The 21,330-nt window shown below is 52.2% G+C and overlaps 2 protein-coding genes across 2 annotated transcripts in view; one reads left to right on the top strand and one right to left on the bottom strand.

Moving 5' to 3' along the window:
* Positions 1 to 11,865: 11,865 nt before the first annotated feature.
* ORM1 (orosomucoid 1) lies at positions 11,866 to 15,837 on the top strand. The gene is made up of 6 exons (XM_056138677.1): positions 11,866 to 12,063; positions 12,375 to 12,517; positions 12,672 to 12,742; positions 13,423 to 13,530; positions 13,670 to 13,773; positions 15,698 to 15,837. The coding sequence occupies exons 1-6, from the start codon at positions 11,944 to 11,946 to the stop codon at positions 15,764 to 15,766; spliced, it is 615 nt and encodes a 204-aa protein (XP_055994652.1). The 5' UTR covers positions 11,866 to 11,943; the 3' UTR covers positions 15,767 to 15,837.
* Positions 15,838 to 18,644: 2,807 nt separating this feature from the next.
* The window catches only part of AKNA (AT-hook transcription factor), a 60,748-nt gene continuing 58,062 nt past the window's right edge, over positions 18,645 to 21,330 (bottom strand). The window contains 3 exon segments of the mRNA XM_056138591.1: positions 18,645 to 18,902; positions 19,893 to 20,064; positions 20,220 to 20,336. Coding sequence (XP_055994566.1) covers positions 18,650 to 18,902; positions 19,893 to 20,064; positions 20,220 to 20,336 — 542 coding nt within the window. The 3' untranslated portion in view covers positions 18,645 to 18,649.

Genomic DNA, 21,330 nt, shown 5'->3' with positions numbered 1-21,330 from the left:
CTAAGAAGCTTCTGCACCTCAAAAGAAACAGAGACCAAAATACAGAGACAGTCTACAGAATGGGAAAGGATATTCGCCCAATACACATCTGACAAGGGGTTGATATTAAGAATATACAAAGTACTCCACAAGAAGACAACATCCAACCCCATAAAAAATGGGGCGACGAAATGAATAGAAACTTTCTCAAAGAAGAAATCTGAGTGGCTAAAAGGCACATGAGAAAATGCTCTACATCATTAATCATCAGGGAGATGCAGATCAAAACCACAATGAGATATCATCTCACACCACAGAGACTGGCCCACATCCAAAAGAACAAAAGCAATTGGTGTTGGCATGGATGTGGCAAGAAAGGGACCCTCCTTCACTGCTGGTGGGAATGCCGAATGGTTCAGCCCTTTTGGAAAACAGTATGGACGATTCTCAAAAAACTAGAAATTGAGCTCCCATTTGACCCAGCAATACCACTCCTGGGAATTTATCCCAGAGAGGCAAAAAAGTTTAGTCGAAGTGACATCTGCACTTGTTTGTTCATTGCAGCACTGTTTACAATAGCTAGAATCTGGAAAAAACCTGAGTGCCCGAGAACAGATGACTCGTTAAAGAAACTTTGGTACATCTACACAATGGAGTACTATGTAGCTATTAGAAAAGATGAATTCATGAAATTTACATACAAGTGGTACTACATGGAAAGTATCATGCTAAGTGAAATGAGTCAGAAAGAGAGGGAGAGACATAGAAAGATTGTATTCATCTGGGGGACATAAAGTAACAAAATAGGAGACTAACACCCAAGAATAGCCAAGATAAGTACCAGGAGGTTTACTCCATGGCTTGGAGGCCAGCCGCACATGCTAGGGGAAAAGGCAGCTCAGATAGAGAAGGGAGCACCAAATAAAGGGTGTTGGGAGGATGGGAGATGCATGCTGAAAGTAGACTATAGACCAAACATGATTGCCACTCAATGCCTCGTTTGCAAACCACAGCAACCAAAAGGAGAGAGAGAACAAAAGGGAATGCTCTGCCACAGAGGCAGGGTGGGATGGAGGAAATGGGGGGTGGGAGGGATCAGTGGTGGTGGAGAATGGGCACTGGTGGAGAGATGGGTACTCAATCATTGTATAACTGAAACTCAAGCACAAAAATTTGTAAGTCTACAACTGTACCTCATGGTGTTTCACTAATAAAAAATTCTTTTAAAAAGTGGTGTTGCAATGGAATACTATGCAGCTGTTAGGAGAAATGAAGTCATGAAATTTGCTTATAAGTGGAAGATCATGGAGAGTATCAGACTAAGTGAAATGAGTCAGGGAGCAAGGGAGAGACAAAGAAGGACTGCACTCATTTGTGGAATATAAAATAACATAATATGAGATGGACACCCAAGGACAGAAGCCACAAGGGCCAGGAATATTGCCCCATAGTATGAAGCCTGTCTCATGAGCTAGGGAGAGAAGGCAGCTGGATTAGAGAAGGGATCCTAAGACAATGATAGTTGGAGGAATTGTTCGGGATGGGACATGTGTGCTGAAAGTAGATAAAGGACCAAATGTGGTCAGCATCTATACTGCAAACCATAATGCCCAAAAGTAGAGAGAGATTATGGGGGAAATTTTCTGCCATGGAGACAGGGGAAGGACTGGAAAGGCGGAGTACACTGGGGACATTGGTGGTGGAGAATGTGCACTGGTGGTGGGATGGGTGTTTGACCATTGTATGACTGAAACTCAAACATGAAAGCTCTGTAAGTATGTCTCACGGTGATTCAATAAAAAAAAAAATTAAAAGATAAATAAATGAAAAAGAAAGTGGTGTTGTTTTATTGAAGCAGTGTTCACCTCCTGCACTGTGGGGCTGGAGACGACAAGTGACACTGTGCTTCTCATCTCTCCCTCCGTTGGAATGGAGTCTCTGTTTCTATTCACCGCCTCCTGCCCTCGAATGCCCCCCCACCCAACACACACACCCGAGGCAGCCTGGGAACTCTCTAAAGCACTTGCACCCTGTCGCCTATGGGTGCTGTGAGTCTAGGCTGGGCACTGAGTGGAACAGGAAGTGGATGGCAGGCCCAGACATGGCTTAGCAGGGCCTGGAATGAGGAATGTAATAAGAGTCTAGACAACTCTGTTAGAGAAGAGTGTCCCTTTGGAAATCAGAGTGGAGGGGCTGGAGCAAGAGTTCTTCGGGCAGAGCGTTTGCCTTGCACACAGTTGACCCCAGATTTGATTCTCAACCTCCCACAGGGTCCCCTGAGCACAGTCAGGAGGGATTCCTGAGTGCAGACCCAGGAGTGACCCCTGAACATTGCTGGGTGTGGCCCCCTCCAAAAAAAAAGTTTATGGGCTGGAGCGATAGCACAGCGGGTAGGGCATTTGCCTTGCATGCGGCCAATATGGCCGACCCAGGTTCAATTCCCAGCATCCCATCTGGTCCCCCGAGCACCGCCAGGAGCAATTCCTGAGTGCATGAGCCAAGAGTAACCCCTGAGTATCGCCGGGTGTGATCCAAAAAGCAAAAAAAAAAAAAAAGTTTAGGAAACAAGGAGGTAGCGAGTCAAGGAGTCAAAGGGCATCCTCCAGAGAGAGAAGGGGCCTGCCTTTTACGAATGCTCAGGTGAAATGGAGGAATGGGCTCATGAATGAGGGCTGTGGAAGAGTCATGGCATTTCAAAGGAAGGAGGTGGCTTGGGTAGTGGTTTCCCACAGGTCAAAGGAAGCCTGTGGTTCTTCCCAGGGACCAGTCCTGGTGAACAGGGTCAAAGCAGAAGTGCCACGGAGGACTGAGGAGACAAGACAGAAATTAGAGAAAAAGATGAGTCAGGAGGTGAATAACCTCGTAGACTGAGAACCCCAGCTGACCCTCGCGCTCGGTATCTATTGCTTTGGACCAGGAATCATCAGAAGAAGGACAACGTCCTTTAGTCAGTTGCCTGCCCTCTCTTAACTCGTCTGGGCCAAACTGTTAAACACATTTGAGGGCCTCCATTGATCAGGACAAGCATCTTTATAATGAGTTTATTTCAAGCACTGTTTCCTCTGGGAGCAGGGACACACAAGACCGTGACCTCGGTGTTTTTCCTCTGCAGAGCCAGCTCTGAGGATATCAGGCGCCTGTTTCCTGTCTGTTCGTCTCTCTCCTCGCTGTCTTCACCCTTCATTCCCAACATCCCCCCTTTGGGTTTTGCTACTTGATAAGCCAGAAGGTTCAGGATCACAGACATCTCACACTTGGCCCCATGGGTACTGCAGTGGCTTCTCCAGACGACATATAAGAGTGAATCTAATGATTCGAGTTAAAGGAAAAGCTGCTAGAATTCCCAGAAGGGATGTGAAATTTTAGGGTGATGAGGTATTTGTATCAGCCAAGTAGCTTGCTGTGGGAAAGAACTTCCAGCTTATAAAACAAAGTATCAAAGACTTCCTCTTACATATACTGTATATACTTTGACTCAGTAAATGTTTCCCAGTGAATTCCCAAGAATGCCGCGCTTCATTGTAAATGTGGGCAGTTACACAAAACTGTCTACAATTTCAATCATTTTTTTGTTTGCTTGGGAGTCACAGCTGGCAGTGCTCGGGGCTTGCTCCTGGCTCTGTACCCAGAAGTCATTCCTAGCAGTGCTTGGGGACCATAGGGGGTGCTGGGAATCCAATCTAGGTTTGCGCACAAGGAAGGCAACCACCCTACTCTGTACTATCTCTCCAGTCTCACTAATCACATTTTAAATGAAGGGGAGTACCAGTGACCCTGGCAGCGGTCTATCATATTATTAATCCTGAGTCCCCAAATAAGTCATCTTAGAAATCTTGAAACTACTTTCAGTATGTTATTTAACAAACTCTCCACTGGCAGTCCTCCCAGACCAGAGGAAGTAACAGGAAGTATGTCCCTCTGGACTTCAAGCAAGTAAAGGGAATATGTAGCTTTTAAAGATATACTCAAGGGGCCGGAGTGATAGTATAGTGGGTAGGGCACTCCGTCCCTAGCAGCCCATATGATCCCCAGAGTACTCCCAGGAGTAATTCCTGAGCACAGAACCAAGAGTAACCCCTGAGCATTGTGAAGTGTGACCCCAAACAAGCACTGTAGCACTGCACTGTCCTCCCATTGTTCATCAATTTGCTTGTGCAGACACCAGTAACGTCTCCATTGTGAGATTTGTTGTTATTGTTTTTGGCATATCGAAACAGTAACTTGCCAAGCTCTGCTATGCCGGTGGAATACTCTCAATAGATTGCCGGGCTCTCCGAGAGGGGTGGAGGAATTGAACCTGGGTCCGCTGCATGCAAGGCAAATGCCTTACCCGCTGTGCCGACCCCAAACAAGCAAAAAAGATATACCCGAATTCAGGCAAGTTCAAGTCTCACCTTTTGTATCATGGTAACAAGGCAACCCACACAAGTTTGTACAAAACAAGTTTCTTCTTCTTCTTCTTCTTCTTCTTCTTCTTCTTCTTCTTCTTCTTCTTCTTCTTCTTCTTCTTCTTCTTCTTCTTCTTCTTCTTCTCCTTCTCCTTCTCCTCCTCCTCCTCCTCCTCCTCCTCCTCCTTCTCCTCCTCCTCCTTCTCCTTCTCCTCCTCCTCTTCCTCCTCCTTTCCTTCTCCTCCTTCTCCTTCTCCTCCTTCTCCTCCTTCTCCTCCTTCTCCTTCTCCTTCTCCTTCTCCTCCTTCTCCTTCTCCTCCTCCTCCTCCTCCTCCTCCTCCTCCTCCTTCTCCTTCTCCTCCTCCTCTTCCTCCTCCTTTCCTTCTCCTCCTTCTCCTCCTTCTCCTTCTCCTTCTCCTCCTCCTCCTCCTCCTCCTCCTCCTTCTCCTTCTCCTTCTCCTCCTCCCCCTTCTCCTTCTCCTCCTCCTCTTCCTCCTCCTTTCCTTCTCCTCCTTCTCCTCCTCCTCCTCCTCCTCCTTCTCCTCCTCCTCCTCCTCCTCCTTCTCCTCCTCCTTCTCCTCCTCCTCCTCCTCCTCCTCTTCCTCCTCCTCCTTCTCCTCCTCCTCCTCCTCCTCCTCCTCCTCCTCCTCCTTCTTCTTCTTTTTGTGAAAATGAAGCTATAGTCAATCCTTTCTCAACAGTTCACTATTTTCATCTCCATCCGTTCCTGGTTTTTAAAGCTGCAACAAGCCTCGGTGGTCCCAGTGGGGCCGCCCACAACACTGGGTGTCAGAGGGGAAATTCCTCTTGTACTCCACTGTACAGCAGAGCTGGAATAAGCAGTGACAGTTTCCGTTTCACCCTCAGTTATCCTTTTCCAGTTGGGCCGTTTTCCATCTGCACAGGCAGAACCAAAAGGACCCCAGCCTGTGACCTTATGCTGAAGGGCACTGAGTAAAAGCGGGCAGTCTTCTCACTGTACCCCAAACTGAGAACTGTTAGGACAAAAAAATATATAGGGTAAAGACAAAAAAAAAATCTGTGACTAAAAAACATTGACAAAAAGATAGCCACAAAGTTCAGATTAGGGGCTGGAGTGATAGCATAGTGGGTAGGGCATTTGCCTTGCAGACGTCCGACCTGCGTTCAATTCCCAGCATCCCATATGATCCCCCAAGCATTGCCAGGAGTAATTCCTGAGTGCAGAGCCAGGAGTAACCCTTGAGCATTGCCAGGTGTGACCCAAAAAGCCAAAAAAAAAAATTCAGATTAATTAGATTGGGCTGGAGCGATAGCACAGCGGTAGGGCATTTGCCTTGCACTCAGCCAACATGGCCGACCCGAGTTCGATTCCTCCACCCCTCTCGGAGAGCCCGGCAAGCTACCGAGAGTATCTCGCCCGCACGGCAGAGCCTGGCAAGCTACCCGTGAAGTATCGATATGCCAAACACAGAAACAACAAAGTCTCCGATGGAGACATTACTGGGCCCGCTTGAGCAAATCGATGAACAACGGGAGGAGCGTGATGAATGATGAATGATGATGATGAATTAGATGATCTGATTTAGAGATGAAGAAAAAGGGGGGAAGAAGGGCAAAAGTGAGGGGAGAGGGGCTGGAGAGACAGTGCAGCCAGGAGGGCGCTTCCCTTGCACGCTGCAGGCCCAGGTTCAATCCTCAGCATCCCCAATGGGCCCCAGCACTGCCAGAGTGATTCCTGAGTATAGAGTCAGGAGGCAGCCCTGAGCCCAGCTGGGTGGGGAGGGAGTTGAGGCTGCCTCTGGCTGATGTTCCCGGGCCTCATCTGGACCAGAAGGCAGGGTCCCTCTCTTCTGGAGAGGCCCCAGCAGCCTCCATACATGACCTGCGCCTTATAAACGAGCCCACACTACAGCTCCTAAGTGGTCGAATAATTTAGAGTTAATAAAGCTTTGGGTAGAGCTGAAGCAGTAGTACAGTGGGTAAGGCTTGCACGCAGCTGACCTGGGTTCGATCCCCGGCATCCCATCTGGTCCCCCAAGCACCACTAGGAGTAATTCCTGAGTGCAGAGCCAGGAGTAACCTCTGTGCATCGCCAGGTGTGACCCAAAAAACTCACACACACACACACACAAAAGAAATAATAAAAGTAATAAAAAGCTTTGGGTAGTTGTTGTCTGGAGGACTCCTGTTATTCCCCTTTTTGTTTTTCTAAGTTTAGGAAGCATTGGCTCTCTCGACAACAGCCCGGCCTTGGGGTTATGAGGAATTCCAGTACGGAGTTTAATAGAAGCATTGTTGCAAAAATATTTGAAGTTTTTAAGACACATATGCGAGGCTATTGTCTGTATTAATTCTGCTAGGGACACCCATAACTGCAACTTATGGAATACAAAAATTCAATGACATGTTGGGCCTGCTTCCCAGATAAGGGTTGAGACCAGGAACATTTTGAGTGAGTGTCTATTGCAAAGCATGCGTGGGCTTGGATGCCCAAAATATTGCGTGTGTACTATTCACCTGCCATAGATCATTAACATTTTTACCCTGAGGATTAACCCTGGAGGTCATCAGAGGACAGAGGGTGGGAACACAGGTAGGACCAAGGGCCACAGTTTTTCTTGCTTATCTCTGGTAAATGCAAATTGATGGTGTGTCAGAGACTGTTACTATTATTATGGGTCCATTGGTCAAAAGACGCATTTGTTAAGCCTAGAGGGGTAGAACATAGAGTTCTGGGGTTTTTGTTGTCTTTGTTTTGTTTTGGGATCACACCTAGCAGTGCAGTGCTTGGGGATGCTTCCTGGTTCTGAGCTCAAGGATCACTACTGGTGGGGTTCAGGGGACCCCATGGTGTGTTGGGACCAAATCCTGGCCAGCTGGTCCAAGGCAAGCACCCTCCCTGCTGTGCTATCTGTCCAACCCCAGAATATAGAGTGGAAACAACAATATCATGTTTGCTTGGTTCTTTGACTTCCATGTAGAGATCTTGATTTCCTGTCATTTTTAAGTGCCCAGTCTTCTAAGATCACCATAGCTTCGTCCTTAGTTCCATGTCCTTAGTCTATACTCTGGAACATCGATCTAAAACTCTTTCCACAGATTTTTATTAAGGGATAGATCTTGGAACAATTCTACAGATACAGTTTAAAAGATCTCCATTTAGCAGTCCAGTTTGACCACACATTTCATTTCCTTCGCCCAAAAAAGTCCTCAGACCTACGCATTCCTTTACATTCATTCTGTCTTGTAACTTTTTCATCATTCCATTTCACAACCAACCAGTTTCACTGTAAGACAGAATTTCTTTCTTCTCCCCCAATAACAGTATCTCCAGACATTATCTGACTTATTTAAAATACGTATCTAAATTCCTGATGGTCTTTTTTTGTAGATCTGACTTCTTACCTTATTAAATTTAGTATATCTTGATTTTCCAAGAAATTTGAAAACATTTTTCCCCTTTAGCATGACAAAGTTGTACTCTGAAGAATTGGTCAAAATATTTTTTTTTTAGTCTCTGAACATAAGGCATATACAAAGTTCTTATATACTTGTAAGAAGTTTTTTTTTTTAATAAAATATAAAATGCTCAGGATTCACTACTGGCATTGTATAAAGGACCATATAAGATTCTGAGGATTGAACTCAGGTCCTTAGCATGCAAGGCACGTGTCCTACCTACTGTACTATCCCTCAGACTCCTCTGGGTGGAGTTTGAATCCACTCAATCTGGAATCATTAAGAATCTAAATTGCCACCGTGTAAGAAGTGGACAGCTCCACAGCTTCCCACGAATCTCAGAGGAGATGCAAGCCAAGCCAAGCTGCTGGACCTCATGGGCCCAGTTCTAGAGATCCTAGGTATCCTGGACTCCTCCAGATTCCACAATACCAATAGCCTAGCAGGAGCACACCAGAGTAGGTGGGAAAATAGTCTAGAAGTCAACTAAACTCAATAAACAAAATCAGCTACACAGAAGGCTCAACTAGCAACCAACATCTTAGTAAACCCTCACACAGTGACTTTAATGATGCCATGGGGAGATCTAATAATTTTCACAAATTTTCTTTCACTGAATTCTTTTTTTTAAATAATTCCATTAGCCACCTTGTTGTAATAAACAATATAAAATAAATTATTTTATGCCAGGGAAGGGGACAGACTTGTGGAACGGATAAGAAACTGGGGAGGGCTGGAGCAATAGTTCAGTTCATTTGCCTTGCACGCAGCCGACCCAGGTTCGATTCCAGCATCCCACATGATCCCCTGAGCACTGCCAGAAGTAATTCCTGAGTGCAGAGCCAGGAGCAACCCCTGTGCATCGCCGGGTGTGGCCCAAAAAGCAAATAAATAAATAAATGGGTAAAAAGAAAAAAGAGGGGCTGGAACAATAGCACAGCGGGTGGGGCATTTGCCTTGCACGCGGCCGACCTGGGTTCGATTCCCAGCATCCCATATGGTCCCCCAAGCACTGCCAGGAGTTATTCCTGAGTGCAAAGCCAGGAGCAACCCCTGAACGTCGCCGGGTGTGACCCAAAAAGCAAAAAGAAAAAAAAAAGAAACTGGGACAATGGTGGAGCGAAGGTCACATTGGTGGTGGGATTGGGATTGGAATATTGGGTGTTCTTAACAGCTGTATTAAGAACAACTTTGTAAACCACAGCATTTAAATAAAGGAGGGTGGAGAATCTAAATCATCAAAAACCTGAGATCAATTGTTTCTAGATATTCTTTACACTTTGATTTATTTTCTCTCTCTCTCAATCCACATTGGAAATTATTAGTACACACACTGTATTTTTTCTCCACTGACCAAAAACTGGGCCCACTGGAGCAAAACGATGAACAGGAGGACAGTGACAGTGACCAAAAACTTGCAAGATTGTATCAGTTGTTTCAAGCTCATTTTAATAATTAAACTGTGAAGATATGAACCAGTTTCTATTTACTACAATTTTCTCAAACCATAAGTATTTTCGAGTTAGATATTCTAATAATTTCATGTAATCACTTAGACACAGAGGTCTTTAGTTCTTACTGAAATTTTAGATACCAATGAAAGAAAGCTTTCAGAGTTTGCATAAATTCAAAAACCCATTGATTTAACTTTGATAATTGTGTATAGAAGTACAAATGTTGCTGAAATTCTATCTCTATTTGTAAAACAGCCTCGTTTCTTGTTGTCGTAAAGGTTTAGGACTCATAGTAGTAGTTGCTCTGGTTTAAGATTTGGAAAGTTAGGGTCTTACCTTGGGCTAGAGTGATAGCACAGCAGTAGGGCGTTTGCCTTGCACGAGGCTGACCGGTCAACCCGGCTTCGATTCCTCCACCCCTCTCTGAGAGCCCAGCAAGCTACCGAGGGTATCTCCCCTCACGGCAAAGCCTGGGAAGTACCTGTGACATATTCAATATGCCAAACACAATAACAATAAGTCTCACAATGGTGACATTACTGGGTCCATTTGAGCAAATCGATAAACAATGGGAAGACAGTGACAGTGAAAGGATCTTGCCTTAAAGGGTATAGATTTTCTTTGGCAAGTTTTGAGAGATTCACCTGGGATGGTTTAGGATGGTCCTCACTGTTGTAACAGAACTTGCCCCCGTAAATAACTACTGGGACTCCATAGGGATATAAGTTGCCGGTTTGTAACCCTGGACTTTCAGGTGGAAGGATTAGCTGGCTCTGCCTTATCCTTGTGTTTTTCCTAGGCCAAATAAAATTACCCAGATGAGACCATGTTATTCTGATATTACGAAAACACCAACCCTCCTGTCTACCAGGTTTTTCCATTAAGTTTTATTCTGCACTCAGGATAAGTTTTCTTAATTTAGTACATATCTTTGGCCTCTCTCTGTGTACACTGATTATCAGGAGGAATCAGGGGAGGAATTTTCTCTCACTCTCCTCTTTATTACGATCTAATTAACTCCTTTGTTTCTTCCTTTCCTTCCTCTAACACCTCCTCCTCTTTTTGGGGTCCCCCTTCTTCTTATTGTAGCACTGACCTCCCGTCGTTCATCGATTTGCTCGAGTGGGCACCAGTAGCGTCTCCATTTTGAGACTTCTTGTTACTGTTCTTGGCATATCAAATACGTCATGGGGAGCTTGCCAGGCCCTGCTGTGCATCTTCTTATTGTAATGGTTCTAAAGAGAGGGAAGCTAAGGTACAGAGGTTCCACACAACGATGTACAAAGATGCCCCGGCCTATGGGCCTTTCTTAAGAAACAAAGAGAACACTTTCTTTCTCTGCCTCCAACCTCAAGTTCCCACAAGGGCAACCAGTAACAATTCTGCCTCATCGCCTGAAATCCTCTTTATTTTTACTCCCCCGAAACATTTAGCAATCACCGTATTGTGATTCAACCCAATTTGACCCAGGAAGAAGCAAAATGTCATTCAGAGACCTTTAAGGATTATAGGATCTGGATGGGTACAGAGGAGACGTCTTCAGATTCTGAACCCCGAGAGCACGCGGGCCAGGGATTACACCTTTACTAGCTCTGATTATGTGGCCAAACAAATCTTTGGATGTGTGTGGGAGACAGACAGCAAAGGACTGGGTAGGCTGGCATAGCCTTTGAACTAAGAGGGGGAAAGGTCTTGATGCATGTGTGCAGGATTAAAAAAAAAAGAGTAATCAGTAAATGGTTAACCTCAGATAGCATAATCAATAATTGATCTGTAAACAGATAGGAGTGGGCAGGGAGTGTTGTAATTCTTTTGCCACGGTCTGGCAGGCAGACACTGCTGGCACGGAAGTGCTATGAACCCCTTCTATTCAGCACCCCGGCACAGTGGGGGGGGATGTGTTTCAGGTGTCCGGAAGTCCTCATCCCCATAGCTCCCTGATTGATACACCCCCCAGAATCCCACTCTCCCTTCAAGCAGGAATTCCCTCCTTCCCTTCTGGGTCCCCGTGGCAAGTGTGGATGACTGTGGCTAGCTCAAGGCAAATGGGTCCCCATGAGCTCTAGTAAGTCTGGACACATCCATGTGCCAGTGGGGTTTCTGTCTTGGATCTTTTCCTTTTTTGGTTTTTGGGTCACACCGGAGATGCTCAGGAGTGACTCCTGGCAGTGCTGGACCCTCTGGGATGCCGGGGGCTTGGCAAGGGCAGCACCCTCTCCCGGATGTTCTATTGCTCCAGCCTCATATCGGAAATTTTATTGACTCCAGTAGTTTTCAAGCTCCCGCAGGAGTCTCAGGTCTTACTGTTCTTTCCTTTGGAGGCGTTTAGATCTGTAACATACTAACTCCTCTTGCAAAACTGTAACAACTAAGCATCCATCTTAACTAGTATCCCCGTGGTGAGCACCTGCCTTGGCTACCAGTAGTTGTGCCTTTGGGCTCTTGGAGATTTTCCAGTTTGGATCTGAGCTCTGGGTAAGCATGGGGCGGGGGTGGGGGGGTGTTGGCTGGAGGCAACTGCGGACATTTCCCAGAGGCTCCTGGGATTGCATCAGCGCCCCGCCCCTGCAGTGGGCTCCAAAGGTCCCTGCAGCCTTCAGCCACCTGCTCCCTGGGACTCCGTGGGACTCCGTGGGACTCTGTGGGACTCTGTAGGACTCCGGCTTCCTCCGCATCCCGACATGGCGCTGCCTTGGGCCCTCGCGATTCTCAGCCTCCTTCCTCTGGTGAGCGCCGATAGTGCGCACCCAGAGTGCGCCAACTTGACAGGGACGCCCATCACCAACTCTTCTCTGGACTTGGTGAGTGCTGACTGGGTCGCGGGGCTTCGCCTCCATCATGCCTTGTGCTCAGCGCCCCCCCCCCCACCCTGGAGTCGGGTTGCTACCCGTTTCCCTGCAAAGTCTGATGCCCTTGCAAGATCCTTCGGCCTGGAAGGGGTGGGGGCGGGGGAGCGCACAGATTGAGTATGGAGGGGCTTTCTGGAGTAGGGGTGGGGGTGATGTCCGATCTTCAGAGTGAATCCCTCCAGATCCACTCCGCACTTGGGACCCCCTATTTGTCCGCTGGACAAGAAGCCTGTTCATCAACTCCCCATTCCCCCCACCTCCAGATCTCTGGCAAGTGGTTCTACATTGGCTCCGCCTTCCGCCACCCGGAGTTTATCCAGTGGGCCAAGTCGGTCCCCTCGTCTGTTGTGTACTTCACCCCCAACCATACGGAGAGCGTGGTCTACTTCCAAGAATACATCACCCAGTGAGAGCCCGCCAGCCCCCCCTCCCTTGCTTCTGCTCCCTGCCTGCCCGCCCACCAGCCCCTTGCATCCCCTGGCTTGCCGTGACCGCTCGGTGACCACCCTCTTCCCCCTGTCCACCCTCCTGCTTCCCTCCCACTGTCTGTCCGGTGCCAGCGAGGACAAGTGCCTCTACAACTCCAGCCACTTGGACGTCCAGTGGGAGAATGGGACCTTGTCCAGAAACGGTGAGGGCCGCCTTCGTGGGTCTGACTAGCCTAGAAGGGTGCCAAGGTGGGGGAAGGCAGAAAGGAAGGTGTTATGGGTGGCTCTGGCCCTGGGGACAGGGGGACAGTGCTGTGACAGGACCTCGACTCCTGCTGTGTTCCAACTCCTGGACTGTCTGCAAGGGCTTCCCAACCCTCCAGCGAGCAGAGAGGCCAAGGTACTCCCTTGAGGTCACACAGCCTGGAATTAGGCTGCAGACCCAAGGCAGGCTCCAGGTCTGCCTTATTCTCGACCTTCCTTTCCTTTGTCGTCTGGGCAGTCAGAAGGGCAACAGTGTGGTCCACCCATGCCCCACAGAGGGTGGCGAGCAGAGGCTCACAGGAGCTCATGGAACCACACACACCTGCCACCCAAAGGCACTTTTCTGGGTCTCACTTCCCGCATCTGTGAAACAGGGAGCAGGACCCCGGTTCCAGGCACCGTTGGCAGGAGGTTCTATGGCTTCACCCACACAAAGTGCCCTGTGTTCCTAGGAACACGAATTGACACCCCTCCCTCCCCGTCCGGGGCCCCTGGCCTCCCCACCTCTGCTCTGTACCAGGCGGTCAGACTGCCTCATCTGAGCAGTCGTGATGTGGGAACCCCAGCCCCCCATGCCACCCCCGTCTCACCCAGAGTCTGTCTTCTCCCTCTACCCCAGTGCTGGGCGTCCATTACTTAGCCTACGTGATACCCACCAAAGACCCTGCCATCTACATGTTTGCTTACTACCCGGAAGACAAGGAGAAGATGGGGCTGTCTCTCTACGGTAGGAAACCCCTAAACTTCCCCCCTCTTCCCGGGGCCTGTGCTCCAGGACTGCCCCCTCTGTCTCTCCGGGGCCTTCCCTCCCCGTTCCCGCCCCGCCCCCACCCTCCCCCCACCAGAACCCCTGCTCCTTCCCGCAGCCAACACAACACAAGTGACCCCGGAGCAGATGAGCGAGTTCCACGGGGCCGTCAAGTGCATGGGCTTGGAGGTGTCGGAAATCATCAGCACGGACGAGACGAAGGTGAGGGCAGGAGGCAGCCTCAGGGACCCAGGGACGCGCTGCTGGCCTCGACTGGACCGCTGGCCTCTCGTCGGGTCACTGGGCCATGAGGGAGCAGTCGGACGAGCAGGGTGGAATAGCAGAGACCGGCAGGAAAGGAGGGCACGGCTGCCATGACGGGAGGAACGGGGGTGGGGTGGGGGAAACACGCATAAAAATTTGTCCCCCTTGGCCACACCCCAGGCATCTGGGAAGGGTGGCTGAACCTGGGGCTTCCCCTGTTGCCCACCCTTCCTTCCCCAAGTCCCAGCCCGGCATCCCTGTTCTGCTCCCAGAATTGCTGATCTCATCATCTCTTTAATATTCTCCCAGGGGTGGGAGCCTTAGCACAGCAGAGAGGGCGTTTGCCTTGCATAGAGCCCACCTGGGTTTGACCCCTTACCCACCCCGCATCCTATAAGGTCCCCCAAGCAACCCCGGAAGTGATTCCCCCCGTGCAGAGGCAGGAGTAAGCCCCGAGGATCGCCCAAACAACAACGCAACAATATTCTCTCATCAGATATTGTATTTTTTTTACATCATGAATTTTAAATTAGAGTTTAGGTAACATGGTTACAATAATGTTACTGCTTATGGTGTTGACGTACCAAGTTGCACAATTTTGTAGGTCAACACCATAAGCAGTAACATTATTATAACCATTAAAAAGTTCCTTCACCCATCTCCCCACTCACCTCTATCTAGTTCGCCTTTTGTTGCTCACTCGCCCCCGGCCCCGCCCACCCCCCAGAATCTCAGTCCTGTGATCCCAGGTCTGGGGTTTGTCCTCCTCAAGACCGTCCCTCTCTGGCTCACAGAAGTGCAAAATCATCTGCAACTCGACCTTCCCCTCTGACTTGGGTCTCTTAACCTGATGGCCTCTCTGGCCCACGCACATCACAGCCAGCTCTTTGGGCTCATCTTTACCTTGCAGTGCTCAGGGCTGACTCCTGGCGCTGTGCCTAGGGGACAACTCCTGCTGTTGCTCAGGGACCCACATGAGGAGCTGGGGATGGAACCCAGGTGGGCTGCATGCAAGGCAGGCGCCCTCCCCACCATCCTCTCCCTCCAGCCCCTAGGCCATGGCTCTTAGACCCACTCCTGTGTTGCCCGACGCTTGGGTTGTCTCTGTAGCCAGCTTAGCCTCTTCTCCTAGACCTGAGATCCACGAGTGTCACTGTCCACTCTCACCCTGTGTGGTCAGATACTTCAACTCCCAGAGCTCAAGAGCTGATGGAGCTGTTTTGCGTCTGATGTGACACTGTGTGGCTCTTAGCACAGGAAGGTCACACTGTCAGACCACCCGGGGGGTGGGGAACCCACCCTGCCTCCCGCTCCCAGGGACCCTGGGAAGGGGTTTAAGAACCCAGGCTGGGGCATTAGGTCTCAGGTCTGCAGGCCTTCATCCCCATCCACCAGTAGGGGGCGTCCAGACAGGCCACATGCACAGCCTCCTGGACTCCCAACCCTGCCACGACAGGGTGCAGAGCGGTGAGGGGTGTGGGGGGCCCTGGAGACCCAGGTGAGTGCTGGGCAGGCCGTGAGCACTGGAGGCATCTCATGTTCCCCAGGATCTGCACCCCACAATCTCTCTCTGCCACCTTCCTTCCCCATTGTCTTCCTTGTTGCCACGTTTGGGATTTTACCTTTGGCTGTGGTGCTCCTGTGGCCGGCAGCCAGGGTGTGGCAGGGGGGTGACAGGGTATGTGGGGGGGGGTGTCATGCGGTGATGCTGATGGGCTTCCAAGGACTGAACATCCAGCCGCCCCCTGCCAGGCAGGGCTCTGCCCAGAGCCATTCCCCAGGCCCTGAGTCCTTTCTGGAGTGAGTAAACTGAGGCTCAGGCGGGGTTAGGGACCACCCCCCCTTCATCATGCTCCCCACCTTTCCTCTCTTTGTTCCCCAGAGCCTGTGTGGGCCCCTGGAGAAGCAGCACGAGGAGGAGAGGAAGAAGGCAAAGGAGGAAGCAGCATAGGATTAGAGCTCGGCGACTCGGTGGTACCTTGGCTCTTTCCTCCAAAGCGTCAATAAAGTGTTTCCTCTGGAGCAAGCAGTCATGTGCTCACTCCCGCACAGCCATTCACCCGCGAAGCATGAGGCCAGCCTGGCTGAGCTGAGCCCTCGCTGGCCACCAGATGGAAGAGGCTGGGAAGGCTCAGCCCCTGGGCCAGGGTGGACCAAGGAGGCACCATGTCCTGTGTGGGGTGGGAGACAGTCCCTTCTTCTTTGGTAGGGGAGTCTGTAAGAGGCATCTAAGTCAGCGGAGGAACCAGAGAGACTTGGTGACCCCTTCTGTCCCACTGGGGGGGATCCGGGCAGTCTCTCATGTCAGAGCCCAGACGCAAAGGTCACTGAGAGGAGTTGGTGCGAGTTCCGTGTGCCATGTGAATTCGTCCCCCCAGCTGTAGGGCTGGTTGTGACGGTGGGCGGTGGGGAGGATGCTGTGAGCATCGTGGCATCACGCCAGGGCCTGGGGATGGTGGGGGGAGCCAGGGAGCACTCAGACCTCAGCCCCAGGCAGTCTCTCCATGAGGCGCCCTTATATGCTCCACAGGGGCCGAAAGGGTGAGGGACCCTCACCTCCAGGACCCAGTCCTGGGGGGACACACCAAGGCCTCTTCCATCTCCCCAGAGACCCCATCACCCACCCACCCCCACCCCCGGGGCTTCAGCACTTCCCAGAGTTGGGATCTCTGATGTGCCCAGAGGCCGAGGCTGGGGCTGAAACTTGGGGTCCCTCTTCTCTGTGACACCCTCAGAACGTGTCGAGCCATGGAAAGGCCTCTTGCTCCTGAAAAGGGGCTGGGCCCGGAGGCTCCCACTGCCCTAGAAACGGTCTCCCCTCGGGAGCATGTGGCACACTGTGTCTCCTTTTTTCTTTTCTTTATATTTGGAGCCTCTCCTGGCCATGCTCAGGGCTTATTCTGGGCTCTGTGCTCAGGGATCACTCCCAGAGGGCTCGGGGACTTATGGGGTGCTGGGGATTGAACCCAGGTGACCTCGTGCAAGGCACGTGCCCTGTGGCCACTGTACTATCACTCCGACCCAAGGACGCATTCCCCGGGGTTCTGGGAGGATGAGCTGAAGGAAGAGAAAGCAGAGAAGTGGCCTGAGGGGAGGTTCTGGGGAAAGGAGGTGTGTGTGTGTGTGTGTGTGTGTGTGTGTGTGTGCATGTGCATGTGTTGAGAGTATCCATGTGTGCATCTGTGTGCATGTGTATGTGCGTACATGTGTGCATGCATCCGTGTGTGCATGTGTGTGTGTGTGTGTGTGTGTGTGTGTGCGTGTGTGTGTTTGTGTGTCTGAAGCAAAGATCAAGGCCAGAAGAGGCAGGAGTCCAGGAGGAGAAACATCACAGAGGGGAGCGATAGCACAGCAGGAAGGGCGCTTGCTTTGCAAGTAGCCGTCACAGTTTCCATCCCCGGCATCCCACACAGTCTCCTGAGCCCCACTAGGAATGATCCCTGAGCACAGGGCCAGGAGTAACCCCTGAGCACCAGGGGGGCATGGCCCAAACTCTCCTCCCCGCAAATGATAACAAAGAAGACAGACTTTCCACCAGGGAGCAGGATCCACTGCCCACGGGACCCTCCATCTCATCACAGAGGCGGGATCCCAGTGTTCAGGGCCTGAGCACCCTCCCCTTCCAGGCACCAGGCCTGAGCTCTGAGGTGCCTGGTGGGGCCAGCCAGCCGCTGACCCTGAGCATCAAGTCCTCTGGTCTGTTTGACCCAAGTATCCCTAGGAGTGAATCTCAGCCCCCTACCCTCCAAAGAACGAAAGGCTACGGGCCAGGCAATGCCAAGCTGAGCAGCATTCAGTCTGCTGTTGAGAGCACTGCAGAGGGAGTCCAGGTTCCCACTTCTGCACATCCCCAGGGGTTCTGAGACAGGCACGGGGCGGTACTGGAGAAAGAGAAGGGGCAGATGGAGGCAGAGTCTGGGTAGGCCCCTCTCACAGTTCCCCCCGAGAGAGGGGGGTGCTCAGCATGGCACCCCTCCTTCCACCCCCAGCCGCGGCCTTAGAAACCCCGCGTGGAGAAGAGACACAGGAAGATGAGCAGCACGAGGGGAGTGTCTCTTTCTGACCCTCTTTTATTGAAAATCAATCTCCATCCTTCATTGCCCCTCATAACGAAAATAGAATCTGGAACGCTTCAGATATACAGACATCACGAGGCACACGTCGCGGAAGGGCTGAGGTACGCGCTGTGGCGGGGGGGGGCGGGCGGCCCGGGGTCCGGCAGGGCGCTGGCCACTCGCCTGTCCCTCAGGGAGGTCTGGGAGAGAGTGGGGAGGCTGGGCATGAGGCACTGAGAGGGGCCACGGCGGGAGCGTCTCCACCCCTGCAGGCCCAAGGGGCGGGTCTCTTCCACCTGGACGAGGGGACACCCACTGGTCGCCTCTGTGCCCAGGAGGTGCTGTCCAGGCATGTCCTTCCCAGGTCTCATCCCCTGGCACGGCTGGCCATAGGCAGGCTGGTACAAGGGACCTGGCCCTTGTCCTTATCTGGGCCCCCGAGAAGGATCCAGGACCCCAAAGTCCATGTTCAAAACCTAGGACTCCGTCCATGATGCTGAAACAGTCTGAGTTGGGGCACGAGCGCAGACCCCGAGTTGCAGCACCCACGAGGCTGCCCCGGCCAGAAGACGCTGGACCCAGGGTCCTTCTTCAGTGACCCTGGGGTCACTTCCCGGGAGGACTGCCTTTCCCTCCGCCCTGACCACCACAGCTTCTGGGCGGGCAGGTCTTCAGGGTGTGAAGGTGGCCTGAGGCCCTTCCTAGCGGCTCTGGCCTCCCCCCAGCGTGGGGCTGGGCCCTGCGGCCCCTCAGTCTCTATCCCTGGTCCCCACGTGGGCTCAGAAGAGGCAGGAGCCCCGCAGGCCACGGGCCTGGCGCAGCTCGGCGGACAGTGAGCGGGTCATTTGCTGCGTGGTGGAGCGCACGCTCTCGGCCGCCTGCGCAGCCCGGCTCAGCGCCCGGTTCAGCTCCTCCAGCTCCTCCAGGTCCAGCTGGACGGATGGTCTGGGGCCCCTGGCTGGCCGGGACGAGGCTGCTGGGGGCCATTCCGCGGCCGAGGGGGCTGAGGTAGATCCTGGGGCTGTATAGTACCTGAGGAGAGAAGGGAGGAGTCCAAGCCCCTGCCAAGTCCCAGGGGGGTCAGAGAGATGGGACGGGTGAGGGGTGGGCCTCACAGAGGGCACCAACTGAGTATCGCCAGGAGGGGCCACTTGGGAGACCCCAAAACACATTAGACTACAGGGCCACCATCTCTTACTCTCTGCGTCTCCCCATTTCTTCACCACTGAAATAAGAACTGTAATTCCACTGAGCAGTGGGCCAGAACAGATGCTTGAGCTCACACAAACACACACTCATACACACACACTCACACACACAAACACACATACACATAAACACACTCTCACACAAACACACATTCACACACATTCTCACAAACACAAACACACTCTTGCACAAACACACATATACTCACTCTCACACAAATGCATTCACACATGCACTAACACACACAAACACACTCACACACATTCACACACTCATACACACATGTACATAAACACATTTTACACACACACACCAACACATACATTCTCACACATGCACACACATACATTACACACTTATACACATACACACACAGAAACACTCACACAAACACACTTGCACACAAATACATTCACACAAACACACACAAGCACATGCACTCACATACACACACATACTCCCCCCTACACACACACACTCTCACACACATGCACACACATGCACATACACCGATATATACATTCACACACACGCACTCAACCACACTCATACACATATGCACATACACACATTCACATACATGCAGATACACCAACACATACATTCACACACTTAACACATGCACACAAACACACACTCACACACTCAGAGACACTCACACACAGATCCCCACACATACACTGACACATACATGCTCACACCCCCTCCCCCCAACACATGCACACATGTTCCACCCGCCCCCCATAAGCCCAGGAGTCTGCCTCTCGGGCCCTTTGCTCCCAACAGCGGGCGGAGTGCAGGGCAAGCTCTTACACAGCAGCTGACGGGTAAGGCAGGACGGGAACCGAGGACACGTAGGCGAAGCTGGGGGCAGCCAGGTACCACAGTCCGGGGGGCGGCCGGGATGGCGACACTGCCCGCTGACCCCTCTGCTTGGGGCTGTGCGTTGCAAGTGGGTTTTTCCTGGTGGCAGCTTTCTCTGGCCCTGGGGGAGTGGGGAGGACACCAGGCATGTGAGCGGGGCCAGCAGAGAGCAGGGACAGTGCTCCCGGGGAGGGAGGAGCTGGAAGCAGGTCCCCACCCCGCCCACCCCGTTTGCTCCATCCCACCAGGGGAGAGGGAAGCGCCCGCGGGTGCTACCGGAGGGGGCTGAGTCAGAGCTGGCTGCCTCCTGGGGGGGCCCGGTCCGCCCACACAGGGGGCACTGCGGGGTGTCCGGGGGAGCTGGACCCCCTGGGTCCTTGGCCACGGCAATGCCTGGAAGAGGAGGAAGAAGTTTGTGGAAACCAGGGGCGGGTGGGCCAGCATGGAAGGCAGCCCCTTCTCAGTCCAGTTCCCAGCCCAGTGCTCCCAGAGGTGAGCGCCAGGGTCCAGCAGTGACTCTGCAGGGAGACAGACCCCTTCTCCAATGGCTGTGCCCCCAGTACCCCTCTCGGCACCCCCCACCCCTAGCACCGAGGGGTCAGTGCAGGCCCAAGGGATCAGGAGGGAGGCACTTCCTCAGCCCATGCGAATCCTGACAGCCCCGTCCAGGACAGGGCCTGCCTGGCCATTTCTGCCCCAGACTTCCCCTCAGCCCTCCCCAAAGCATCTCCTCCCCAACCTCCTCCTCCTCCTCTTCCATTCCAGCCCCCCTCAGCTGACTTCAGGGGCTGAATGACTGAATGAGTGAGTGAGTGAATGAATAAGTAGGGAAGTGAATGACGAGGCCAGTGGGGAATCTGTCAGAAGCCTGTGACAATCCAGGACCTGCAGGGGTTGAGCGCCTCTCCGCGCCTCTCCTTCCTCTCCCCAGTACTCAAAAGGACAGGCAGGTTGACAGTTACAGTGGGTGGGGTGATGGCCATGCACGCAGCCAGCCAGGTTCTGAGCACTGCCAGGAGTGAGCCCTGAGCACAGAGCCATGAGCACAGCCGGGTGTTGCCCCGAACATACAAAAACTAAGATGGACAGAACCAACTTTCCAGGCCATGGGTGCCCGTGGGGGGCTCATAGATGAGTTTCATTGCTGCTGGAAAGGGCCTCGGAGACCAGCCCCAGCCCTCCACAGGGAGGCCACTGCAGGCAGGCTCAGAGTTGTCAGGGAACTTGTCTGACGCCACACAGCACGGCAGGAACAGAACCGGGACTCGAGCCTGCAGGAGCTCAGGATGGGCTCGGCTGGGGGAGTTTGGGGAGGAGAGTGAGGGGTGTCTGCCCACGTCAAGGTGGGGAGAGGCAGTCGGGCCGAGCAGCTGGTGTGGGAGGGCCC

Source organism: Sorex fumeus, unplaced genomic scaffold (assembly GCF_029834395.1).
Source record: "Sorex fumeus unplaced genomic scaffold, SorFum_2.1 ptg000129l, whole genome shotgun sequence".
NCBI classification, from domain to species: Eukaryota; Metazoa; Chordata; class Mammalia; order Eulipotyphla; family Soricidae; genus Sorex; species Sorex fumeus.
Note: the sequence above shows the minus strand (reverse complement) of the source record. Positions and strands in the feature narration are given on the sequence as shown.

What these genes read in the sequence shown, in the direction of transcription:
- ORM1 (XM_056138677.1), top strand. Translation starts at nt 11,944, where the DNA reads ATGGCGCTGCCTTGGGCCCTCGCGATTCTCAGCCTCCTTCCTCTGGTG. An exon ending in TGGGACCTTGTCCAGAAACG is followed by an intron (nt 12,743 to 13,422) that starts GTGAGGGCCGCC and finishes CCTCTACCCCAG; the next exon opens with TGCTGGGCGTCCATTACTTA. An exon ending in TCAGCACGGACGAGACGAAG is followed by an intron (nt 13,774 to 15,697) that starts GTGAGGGCAGGA and finishes TTTGTTCCCCAG; the next exon opens with AGCCTGTGTGGGCCCCTGGA.